Below are 12,280 nucleotides of genomic sequence, written 5' to 3' on the forward strand. Positions count from 1 at the left end.
AATAATGATGAATTGCAGTTGAGCCCTGGCAAGACGCGATGTACATTACTGCCGTCCCCGTAGTGCAGGGAAAGAAGTTGAGGTCATCAACTACAGAAAAATAGGACACAGCTGCAGCCCAAGTGCTCCTCCAGAAATGCAGCCCAGGGGGATGGTGCATATGTGAGGGAGAGGGGTTGCAAAGGACATTGGCGTGTGTGGATTTTCTCATAGAAGGCAGAGGAGCAGCCTCTCAGCTGCATTCCTCAGGGCTGGGATGCCTTGTGGCAAAGGGTGTGATGCTCACAGGGCCACCTTGACTTGTATGGACTGGAAAGGGCTGGTCCCTTGGCTAGCCGGCATGATGGTTACAGGGGCATCCCAAAATGCATCTCATTGTAATCTGCCCCCATATGTGGGCTGCCCTTTTGCTGGCTGAGGCTCCGTGCATATTTTTGGGGTGCTGAGTCCCACATCCCAAAGGAGATCTGGGCAGCTCTCAGTTGCCTGTTGCTGATACCTGGTGTGTGAGCAGTTGGCTTCCTTGAACCATATGTGAGACCTTCAGGAGAGATGGCACCTATGGCCCTTGCAGCTTTCTGGGCTGGTGGGTATCCCCTTGCGTGGGGGTGGGATGAGTGTGAAAGTTGGAGATGTGAGAAGCACACGAGGTTGTCAGCTGTTATTTGGGAAGATGCCTGAGGTAAGTCTTGGATGAAGAGCCTTGAGAAGGGTTTAGTGAGGAATCCTCTTGCTTGAATCATCACTGCAGAAAGCCTTTCTGGGAACAGCCATATCCAGGTTGATGGGGCTGGCATTGCCCTCTGTCAGCTCTTCCAGGCATGCCTTGCAAACTCTTCCAGAGAGGGACAGAAAGGCAGGGTTAGGTAAGGAGCCAAACAGCTCATATCTCTGCTGCTGACTCACTCAACATGTTTTCTCCCATCCCAACACTGCTGGTTTGCTCTCGAGTCTGTGCCTCTTGGTTTTTGGTCCCAGAGAAAATGTCTGTTTCCTGTACCTTGACTTTGCTGGAGCTGCTGACCTGCTGTGCTACTGCATCATCCTTCAACATAGCTGGGAGAGGGAGTTGGGATGGTGTTTAGGAGCCTTTGTGAAGTAAAAGCTGGTCTGATAGCATGGCTGCCTGGCTAGGTACATCTCCCCACTCACAGCTGCCCTGGCCTCCTCTTCCACAGCTCATCCCAGATTGCTGCCAGCCACAGTGATTGATTAGCTGGGAAGTTAATAACAGATAAGTGTTTAATGGATGTTTAGCACGGTGTGAGCTGGAAGCAGGGAGGAGCCAGCATGACAGAACCTGCTGGCTGTCTCTGGGCTCTTGTCTAGATCCCATGGGATGATGGACAGATTGGTAAGCCAGCCCCCTGCCTTATCCACAGTGGGTGAGGGCCTTCAGGGCTGGAAAGCAGCTGCTGCTTTGTTCAGCTGTTGCAGTGGGGGGTGCTGCCACCTACACAGCTGTGGCCGTGCCCATGGATGAAGAGGGCACTGTGCTGCTTGCACCACAGCAAGAGCAGCTGCAAGAAGACCTTTTGAAAACCTCTTTCAAAATAAGAGATACTTTAGAAATTAGAGATGAATCTGATTGAGCTCAACATCCCAGGAGGCTAAGCCCTGACCCACTGTGGCTGCAGCTCCTGCCCACATACAGCCCCAGTATGGCTCCAGCTTCAGAACTCTACAGGCACCAGTAATGGCATCCAAACTGCAGCCCCACTGCCCATCTGTGCAGGGCAGGTGAGAAACTGACGTGGACACATTGTTTATTGATATCTGCATCCTCTTGGTGATGGCTCCTGCTCCTACCTGCCACTTCTTGCCATTCAGTCCTGTGTACCTGGCTGCTCCCCACCATCTGCTCTAGCTCCATGCCATGACAAATTCAGCATCCTCAGCACAGTGTCCTTTCTGGGGCCACCATCTCTTGTGCAATTGCCTTGTTCTTGTTTGGGGCTGGTGCATGAAGAGTTAACACTCTCCCTCCCTATTCTTCTTCTTCCAACCCACCTCCCAGAAGAACTAATTTCCAAAAGCAGCCGGGGCAGAGAGATGCAAATAAGTGTTTTGGACAGCTGCAGGCTGGATGCCTTCCCGAGATGCCAGGGCCCCAAATGAGACATGTCAGAGTACAAATTGAAAATGCCAATTTCACTTTCGCTGCCACGTGGCTCGGCACAGCTAAATTCTGCTCCAGTACTGCCACCGCCCTCCTTGACACATGCGCCCTGCTGCTGCCATTCTCCCTCGACTTGCTGCTGCAAGTCTGGACAGCTCCTCATCATGGTCCTCATGGACATGTCCTCGAGTGAGTCTAGGATAGGAGAAGATGATGAAATTGGGACTCCCAGCCCAGTTCTGGCTCCATCTTCCCAAGCCTGGTGATGGGAATGTTGGAGAGAGGCCCTAGTTGTAGATGGTGCATGATGGAGGTGTGGCTGAAGGTCCTCTTAGCAAACACCATGAATCATAGAATCAGTCAGGGTTGGAAGGGACCACAAGGATCATCCAGTTCCAGCTCCCCTGCCATGGACAGGGGCACCCTACCCTAGAGCAGGCTGGCCAGAACCTCATCCAGCCTGGCTTTAAACACCTCCAGCCATGGGGCCTCAACCACCTCCCTGGGCAACCCATTCCAGGCTCTCACCACTCTCATGCTCAACAACTTCCTGCTCACGTCCAGGCTGACTCTCCCCACCTCCAGCTTTGCTCCTTTCCCCCTAGTCCTGTCACTCCCTGACAGCCTAAAAAGTCCTTGCCCAGCTTTTTTGTAGGCCTCCTTCAGATACTGGAAGGCCACAAGAAGGTCACCTCAGAGCCTCCTCTTTTCCAGATTGAATAGCCCCAACTCTTTCAGTCTGTCCTCATAGCAGAGCTGCTCCAGCCCTCTGATCATCCCCGTGGCACTGCAGCATGTCCACATCCCTCATGTAATAGGGGCTCCAGAACTGGATGCAGTACTCCAGATGGAGTCTCAGCAGAGCAGAGTAGAAGGGGAGAATCACCTCCCTCAACCTGCTGGTCACACTTCTCCTGGTGCAGCAGCCCAGGCTCTGGTTGGCCCTCCGAGTTGCAAGTGCACACTGCTGGCTCATGTTGAGCTTCTCATCCACCAGCACCTGCAATTCCCTCTCCGCAGGGTTGCTCTCCAGCCACTCACTGCCCATCCTGGATTTGTACTTGGCATTGCCTCGACCCAGATGCAGGACCTTGCACTTGGTCTTGTTGAACCTCATGAGGTTGGCTTGTGCCCACCTATCCAGCCTGTCCAGGTCACCTCTCTCTGGATCAGAGGTGCTGTGTCTGAGAGGCTGCATGGTGGCAGATGATGATGCTCTTTCTTTAGCAGGGACATGGTGTGGAGGCATTGGTTATCAGTTGGATGTCTTATGCTTTACAACTGCTGCAGCCTTTCTCCCCAAGATGGGCTTCGTTTTGGGATCCTCCTCCTTGCATTTGTGTGGAGTGGTCCCTGGACATAGCAGCTCTAGCAAAAACTGCAGAGCTGTAACTGAAGACCAGATTTGGCCTCTCATTTGCACCTTGTAGGGCTGAGGGAGGAGCATGTGGCCATAGCCGTGCCTCACATCGGGTGTGTGCCCCATTTTGGTGCTATCTGTGGTGCTGGGCTTGCTGCCTGATTGGAAGAAACGCACCAGCTTTGATGCTGAAGTGAGCACTCCAGTGTCTCTTGCTTCTAGCAATCACTTGGGCACTCTGACTTTTTTTCGTGGGTGGTGCCCCTGCCTCCTCTGCTTGAGCAGAGCAGACCTATAGGAGCGGTTCCTGGTACTGCCAAGGAATAAATGTGCTTTGTGGGCAGCAGCTGAGGCGGTGCTGGAGGAGATACTGAGGCCACCTCCTCTGTGTATGGCACTGGGGCTGCAAAAGGTGACACCTAGCCAGGCTGGAGGTGGTGGCAGGGCTGTGGCCAGCCCCTGGCCGGTGAGCTGCTGCCGGCACAGCCGCTGCTCCCTAACGAACTCCAGCAAGCCATGAATCATTCATTTAATCTCTCCCGACACGCCTGTCATTTTCTCGGGCGAGGAGCGGGGAATCTCTTGCCGAAGGAGGTCATTAGCTGTCAGGGACGGTTCCGACTGCCTTCCTGCCTCCGTATCGATTAAACCTCTCTGCCTGCGTGCTGGGGCTGTGTGGGGAATATTGATGCCGCTGCCGGGACTAAGACTTGGGTGTTCAGGCAGGGAAGAGATGTTTGGATGAGGAGGAGGTGCTGGCTGGGCTGGAAGGAGCAACAGAGATGGGTATGTCCAGACAGCAGTGCATAGGCCTGGACTTGTAGTCCTCTGGAGCTGGTGGGGCAGGATCCCTTGATGTCACCTTCTGACATAGGAGCTCGGGGCATCTGGGTGCTGGTACCAGTCCTAGAGTGGGGTACAGCTGATGGCTGAGCACTGTGTGGAGCTGGGAGTAGTGCAGAGCTTATGGTTGCAGTGTATATGTGGATGGTAGGGATGCGCGCCTGAGATCTGTCTCCTCTGGACTGATGGGAGACATTTGCATAATGGGGTCATGCACACATCTCTGCTCCTCACCAGGGCATTTTGCCTCACTGGTTAATGGGCTTTGCCACCTTCTGTTTCCCTCTTGCAGTATTTCTATGAAGGGAATGACATCAGTGACCTGCCAGTCAACTTGTCCGTGGTCTGGAACGGGAACTTTGTCATTGACAACCCCCAGAACATCCAGGGTGAGTGAGAGGTGGAATGGGGATTGGAAAGCATCTCAGTGCCCTCCCAGCCTCCTCTTTCCCCACCCCTGACCAGTTTGCACCAGTGCCTTGTGTGAAGGGGTGGTGCTCCAGCTGCACTGATCACATAGATTTCTAACCAGAAGCTTTCCTGCAAGATGCTTTGGGTGAGAACTCAAAGCTCTGCCTCAACACTGACTCCAGCATGCTGGTGCCACTTCCCAATGGAGTTTTGTCCCCCGGGAGCTGGTGGCATGCACGCAAGCATGCGGGCGTGACAGTGGGCGCCCTTCTCCCCAGAACGCTGTGCCTGTGGGCTGGAGGTGTTGTGCTGACCCCTGCACTCCTCCTGCCATTGCAGCCCACCTGTACAAGTGCTCAGCGCTGCGGGAGAGCTGCGGTCTGTGCCTCAAGGCCGACCCACGCTTCGAGTGCGGCTGGTGCGTGTTGGAGAGGCGCTGCTCGCTGCGGCAGCACTGCCTGGCCTACGAGAGCGTCTGGATGCACGCCAGCAGTGGCAACAGCCGCTGCACCGACCCGAAGATCACCAAGGTATGCGGGGACGGCTGGGCGGTGATGATGCCCTGTGCTGGGGACAGGGGTGGGAAATGGGGCTGCAGGTGGGGCTCCCTGGTGGCACCTCAGAGCACCCAAATCTCCTGGGCGTTTAGGACCGAGCATGGCTTGTCACCACGTGCGTTTCCAAGGCTAACATCCTCTCTCCCCCACCGCTGTGCACTGGGCTTTGTGGCCTGTCTCAGAGTTTCTCACTGCTCCTGCATGTGACTAAAGGGTCTGGGGAAGGCAGGTTCCTTCTGCTCGTGTCACCATGCTCACCTGGGCCAGTAGTTCATCATCATCATCATCCCCTTTCCCTGGCAGCTGTTAGGACCTTTGTTTAATAAGACTGTGTAAATACACATCCTGTTGCAGAGGGAGGTGTTCCTGCCAAAGGCAGGGAGTGGGAACTGGATGATCCTTGAGGTCTCTTCCATCCTAAACCATTCTGTGATTCTACAGTGTTTGTACGCCTGTCTGGGCTGGGCTCCAGGTACATGAGGAGGGACTGGTGGGTGTTTTTGCTGGGTACCTTCTGTTTACCCATGGCTGGCCAGGTGTCGCTGGTGTTAATTACTGGAGTCTTAGCACAAGATCTGATCTATTTGGCTTTCAGTTTCTCATGTGATTGAAGCTGGAAATGAGAGTCATGCCTTCTCCCCGCACTGCCTGCTTCTAGCAGTGGGTGTTATGGTGTTCTGGGTGGTAGCTATGTGGTGGGTAGGGGGTTGCACCCTGACTGGGTACTGTGTCTATGCCTGCCAGCGTTGCTACCTGCAGAGTTTGCCTGGGGCTGGCAAAGTGCTGCCAGGAAAAGGGATCTGTTCCTGGGGGAGTAAGATCAAGCCCTAGAACCTGCATCCTTACTGGGAAGGTCCACTGTTGTGTGCAAGGCTGCAGGGTTCTCCATCCCCAGTAGTTTCCTACCAAGCTTAAGATGAACTTCCCAAAGATGGAATCTTGGGTATGGTTGGAGTGGAGATCACAGTGGACAGGTCATGCTTGTGGTGGCCATGCTGTAGGCTGTGTCCCATCCTCTTGTGTTTGAGTGGCTGGGGCTGCAGGCATATACACACACACTGCCACAGCAGCTGATGGTGCCCGGCCCTGGTAGCAGCTCTCCTGCCCTGAATCATTATGAGATTTTGCAATAATTTCAGGTGCATCAGAAGCAGACCTGGTAGCAGGTGGGCTTGTCCTTAGTGCCACTCTGTTAGTGCCTGGGAGCTGGTGGTTGATGTGGATGTGCTCAGGTGATGGGGTGATGCTCGTCCAGCAGCTGGCCCATAGCCTGCTGCTTCCCACAACCCCTGTCCTACACCCTGGGCTGTGGACGGGCTTGGAAATGTTCCATAGAACAGCCTAGTGCAGAAAGGGTACCATGGGAAGTGTGGGGGAAAAGAATTTCCTGCAGTGGTTTCAGGAGGAGCTGGATCCTCCTTCCTGCCCAGCTCACCAAGGTGCAGGTGTCTTCATGGGCAGTAGGGCTGGACTAGGGGATGACAGTGATTCTTCACCCTTGGAGTGAAGAGTAATTTGCCCATTCCTCGATGGTGAGGACATGCTCCCTTCAAGCCTCTATGGGGTTCTGCCCAGTGCTGCTTGTGACCCTCAGAGTGTTAACTCCTTCCCCAGGAAGAGGGAAGCCCTTGAAGCCCCTTTGCTTTAGCATCTCCTGGTCCTGCTGTGGCCTCCACCACTGCTGGGAGCGAGCCCACTCTTGGTGCCCACCAGAGCTTGTTGATGTAAAAGGACCCTGTGAAACCAGCTGGCAGAGAAGCAGTGGCGTTTGTCAGGGCCAGGGGTTAAGAGGTGGTGGGGGCAAAAGAGAGGCTTGAGCAGTCCCTGCTCTCCTCCTCAACTCCCTTCTCCCAGACACCTTGTTTAGCTGTGACCTCCAGGCAGTGGGTAGCCAACGATGTAATTCCATTCCTGGGCTCATTTCTCTCCCAGCGCGTGGCCCTTGTCAGCTCTGCCGTGGAGGAGGAGGAATCAAACATGCCGAGCAGCTTTTAACACTCATTTAGAAACACCAAACAAACAGCCACTTCTTGCCAGCTGCCCTGGCAGAGATCGTTTTAGGAGGATGGCCCAACCTCATGCTAGCTGCAGCAGCCACAGCGAGCTCCCATCCCAGACTTGGGCAGGGGTTGAGCTGGGTTTAGGCAAACAACAGCTCCCCACAGTCCTGGAGGGTTTTGCTGATGTATAAATTGTGAGTCGTGGCTGCCTCAGTGGGAGCTGGGGCCCTGGGAGCTGGTCCCAGCTCTGATGCTGTCCCAGGGCATGTCTTGCAGGCTTTGTGTTGGTGACTGACACTGAAGGTAATCAGTCCCTGGTGCTAATCCAGAGGTGATGGCTTCATGGAGCTGTGCAGAAACAGCCTCTGGTTCCATGTGGTCCCTTAGGGCTGCCGGGGATGTGGACAGTGTCCACTGATGCATGTTTCCTACCTTCTGCTTGTCTGCCTTACCTCACTGTGTGGTGGTGTTTAGGAGTGAGCCTTGTGTGAGAGGAGGAGGTTCCATCTGGCTTAGATCCCAGGGTTGCAGCCACCCAGATTTGCTAGGAATGCAAAGAACTCAACACGTGCTTGGTCACAGCGTGAGCGTGGTTGTGGTGTGAGCCTGTCCAAGCGCTGGGCTTAGGGCTGGCAGAGATCCCTTCTCATGCTAGAGTGAATCTCTGCCAGTGCCATGAGCATGAGCAACAAATGGGTTTCTTTTCCTGGGTCAAGATGCACCTTTCTCTTGGACCAACCTGGCAGGCATTATACACTCCCACAACTGCTGCCTACAGCTGTCTTTTCACCTGCCATGTCTTGGTGTCACTGGGGACCCAGCCCCATCTCTGGTCCCAGCTGGGGCATGCAGCCCTGACATTCATCCAAATTAATGCTGCAGGTGGGTGCTGAGCTCCCAGTCCAGTGGGCACTGATGTAAAACTGCCTCTAATTGCCTGGTTGGACACAATGGTGGACCTGCACTTCTGCTCATCTCTCATCCCACTGCTGTCTGCCAGGCCACACCTGCTTTATTGAGCAGAATCTTGGTAAATGAGACATGGCACTGGGGTGAGGTACTTCCCCTCACTTCCCAGCCAGCCTTGGCTCAGGGTTTACCAGTGGAAAGGAACCATTTTACCCTGCTGCCTACTGTGTGCAGGGACCTGGTTGAGATGCTTCATCCTTAGAGGAGGATGGGGGTGGACCTTGGATGTGGGAAACTCATCTCTGGGTATGTGGGACCTGGCCAAAAGCCAGGCAGATCCATGTTCTTTCTCTCTGGGTCAGCTGGGGCTGTGGCTGCCACCGACCTGTCTCCTTCCCGTTCATATCCTTGTCACTTGCAAGGCAAATCCATCTGCAGCAGGACCCATCTGCAGCAGTGTGTCCAAATCCAAACCCTCTGCTTGGACACATCTGGCATCTTCTGGCTTGTCCCTGGGGCAAGTTGTGGATATGGCTGTCACTCAGAAGGTCTTTGCTGTTCTGTGGGCTGCTTACAGGCGCACTGGCATTTATCATCACCCATCTATTCCTCGCTGCTTGTAGAGGAGCAACATCCTGCAGCTACCTGAGCTGGAGCTTGCCTGAGCAAGGTGTTGCTGCAGTTCCACTCCCTTGACTGACAGGCCACGCTCTCTCCTAGCTGTTCCCTGAGACTGGCCCTAGGCAAGGGGGGACTCGTCTGACCATCACCGGCGAGAACCTGGGCTTGAAGTTTGACGACGTTCGTGGGGGCATTCGAGTCGGCAAAGTGGCCTGCAGCCCTATCGAGAGCGAGTACATCAGTGCTGAGCAGTAAGTGCCTGGCGAGGGCTGCGCCTGCTCCGTGTCACCTCGGTAGAGGGCTGGGGACCAGGGGTGCTGCCCGTGGCTGCAGAGACATGGAGCTGACCGGGAGAGAAGAACATGCTGGTTGTGGTTGCTCTGGGAGGAGCCCAAAGGCTTTGGGGAGACTGCCCCACAGGACTGGCAGTGGAAACAGCCACTGCCTGGATTTCTCATGAACCTGCTGGCACCTGGGACCCTTGGTCGGTGTCAGATCTGTACCTTCCTGAAGCTGGTCCATCCCTGCGGTGGCACAGGGAGTGTCTTGGTGCCAGGACACTAAGGACTCCTTCCTTTCTTCCCTCAGGATTGTCTGTGAAATTGGAGATGCCAGCTTGAGCAAGGTCCATGAGGCACGGGTTGAAGTCTGTATCCGTGACTGCACAACCAACTACCGTGCCCTGTCGCCCAAGAGCTTCACCTTTGTGGTAAGCCCCGTGCCAGGGGATGGGTCTGATACTGCGGGAGGAAGGTGATGCTGGGCAGTTTTGATGGGTTTCCAGGCCAGTTGGGAAATGGGCCCTCATTTCCCCAGGCGACAGCTGGGGATGCTCTGGGTAAACGCTGGGTCATGCAGGTTGAGTTTCTCCGAGGCTGTTGCTGCTCTGCCTCCCTGTGGTCCTGCTGGCACTGCCAGCCCTTAGCACCATGCTCTGCTAGTGTCCTACAGGTCCCTCTCGTCTGTGGCCTGTCACCTGCTTGGGGACATAGAATTTGGTCTCTCGGGTGTCTGACACCAGAGATGCTTTTTCTCTTTGACAGACACCCACTTTCTCCCGTGTGATCCCAGCACGAGGTCCTCTCTCTGGTGGCACCTGGATCGCCATTGAAGGCAATCACCTCAACGCTGGCAGCAACGTCTCTGTGACCATTGGGGGACGGCCTTGTGCTTTTTCATGGTGAGGAGCACAGAGGTGGTGGAGGACAGGTGACAGGCACCTTCAGAAGCAACGGGACCCTCAGACACAGAAGCTGCTGGGAGCCAGGAGGGATCCCAGGGGACCAAACACCGCAGGTGGCTGGAGATGTCTCCTGCAAAACCTGTGTGTCAGAGGCTGCAGGAGGAGCAGATTTTTCTCTAAAAGCACAAAGCCCTGAGGCATGAAGTGGATAATTTTTAGATTAGGGATGATAATGGAGCGGCTCTTTAAATATTTTCCTGCGGTAATTACTGGTTATCAGCCCTAATCGCTGCTGTTTGCAGCAGCCGCACGATGGGAATGCTCAGGAGCTGCGCAGCCTTTCCCGCCTGCCTTTTCTTCCATTTCTTGGCTCTCCCACCCGCCCCTTCCCCACATTTTTACTTCCCTTTTCTCTTTGCTTCTCTTGGAAGTTTCAGAAGGGGAGAGAAGCTGGGGCAGAGGGCTCCTAGGCAGCATTGGCCACCGCCAGCCGCTCTCGCCTCTCTGCTGCTCCTCAGAGAGGTTGTGGGGAGACTCCCTTCTATGGAGTCTCCTTCTCTGGAGACTTTCAAGGCCTGTCTGGATGTGTTTCTCTGTGATCTGTGTTAGCATTGTCCTGCTCTGGCAGGGGGGTTGGACTGGATGATCTCCTTGGGTCCCCTCCAACCCCTAACATCCTGTGATCCTGCGTGGGTACTGATGGGGTTGTGCGTTTCTGCCTCAGGAGGAGTGCCCGTGAGATCCGGTGCAGGACCCCGCCGGGGCACACCCCCGGTGGCTCTCCTATCCTCATCAACATCAACCGGGCAGAGCTGAGCAACCTGGAGGTGAAGTACAACTACACGGAGGACCCTACCATCCAGAAGATTGATCCCGAATGGAGCATCAACAGGTAACCCACAGGGTGCCCACAGGGAGCTTGTGGGACACGCTGGGGGGGCTGTTTTCTGCACAGATGCTCCTTCCCAATGAACGCATCCTGGTGCTGCTGCGATAGCCACCGGGCCGTGCTCCAGAGACGTGGAGAGGGAAGTGTGAGCAACAGCTTGGCACCAGGGGCCTGCTTACTCCTGGCCTGCAGTGCTGAGCCTGGCAGGGGGCAAGAGCAGAGAGCGCTTTGGATCTGGTTAATTTCAGCTTGACATTTGGCGGCGGCAAATGAAATATTTCCCATCGGGGGAGTTTCTGAAATGTTTACATGTTTTTCTAAAAGGTTTGAATTGGCTGGAGAGGAGGCGAAGAAATCCATTAAGAGCTAGTGCCAAGGGAAACCTTCCCCAGGGTGTTGATGAGGACTGAGCTCCCCAGGGGCACGGCCAAGCTCTCCGGGACCACAGGGCTTTTAACACCAACTTATGGTGAAAACTTGTCAGGGCTTAGGCAGCTCTGCCACCCACTGCCTGCCTCGTGGAGAAGAGGGTGGCACAGAGGACCTCCTCTTCCTGGGAATGCTTTTTCCTATTGCAGATGCCTTCAGACCCTGAACTGGACTAACTGTTAATTAGCAGGTTTTATATCTCCTGTTAGCCCCTGAGTCAGCTGAGATGATTTTTCAGTGGTGCATGCTGGATCATGCTACCTACAGTGACATCTGGGTGGGTTAAGAGGTCTCTGGGCATTGTGGTTCACCCAGATTGGGGCAGGTGGGTTGGTGAGCATGAATGATTCCCTTCCAGAAGTGGGGAACCAGTGCCAAGCTACTTTTCCTAATCCACTGTCTTCATGTCTCTAGCGGTGGGACATTACTGACTGTGACTGGCACCAACCTGGCCACCATCAAAGAACCCAGGATCCGCGCCAAGTATTCCAGCTCTGACAGGGAGAATGTAAGTGGTGGGGGCTGGGGGCAGCATATTTGGAGGAGGGAGGCTGCCCCTTCACAACGCAGGGCAGAAAGCACATCCCTTGCCTGTCTGGTGTGATGATGAGAAGAAGTCCAATATGCAGGGTCTGCCACGCGAGGAGAAGCACTGATCTCCCTCAGAGCCTGCAGCCAGGTGCTGCCAAGAGAAGGTTGAGATCTGAGCGTGCAGAATTGATGGGAGGTTTGTGGGATGTCTACAGGACAGTAGCAGAAAGAGCTTGTCACCAGAGTGCTCCCATTTGCCAGCCCTTGCATGTTCCTTGCAGACAGGAGTCTCTCTGCCCCAAGATGGGAAGTGGTGCCTGTTGATGCAGCAGCACGGGACAGAGGATCCCGAGTCTAAACTGTCCAGACTTGCTGCTTGCATGAGATACTTGTGAGGTCTGACCCTGACCTCCCTACTGGGAGCTGGA

The 12,280-nt window shown here is 54.9% G+C and overlaps 1 protein-coding gene across 2 annotated transcripts in view; it reads left to right on the forward strand.

Annotated features, from left to right (window-relative positions):
• Nucleotides 1-12,280, forward strand: part of PLXNA1 (plexin A1) — a 126,826-nt gene that overhangs the window by 79,746 nt on the left and 34,800 nt on the right. For both annotated transcript variants that reach the window (XM_064156823.1, XM_064156824.1), the window contains exons 11-17: nucleotides 4,615-4,711; nucleotides 5,073-5,263; nucleotides 8,920-9,071; nucleotides 9,409-9,529; nucleotides 9,864-10,000; nucleotides 10,728-10,895; nucleotides 11,736-11,829. In XM_064156823.1, the coding sequence (XP_064012893.1) occupies nucleotides 4,615-4,711; nucleotides 5,073-5,263; nucleotides 8,920-9,071; nucleotides 9,409-9,529; nucleotides 9,864-10,000; nucleotides 10,728-10,895; nucleotides 11,736-11,829 (960 nt within the window). The remainder of the gene's footprint in view (nucleotides 1-4,614; nucleotides 4,712-5,072; nucleotides 5,264-8,919; nucleotides 9,072-9,408; nucleotides 9,530-9,863; nucleotides 10,001-10,727; nucleotides 10,896-11,735; nucleotides 11,830-12,280) is intronic.

This window comes from Pogoniulus pusillus, chromosome 16 (genome assembly GCF_015220805.1).
Source record: "Pogoniulus pusillus isolate bPogPus1 chromosome 16, bPogPus1.pri, whole genome shotgun sequence".
Taxonomy (NCBI): domain Eukaryota; kingdom Metazoa; phylum Chordata; class Aves; order Piciformes; family Lybiidae; genus Pogoniulus; species Pogoniulus pusillus.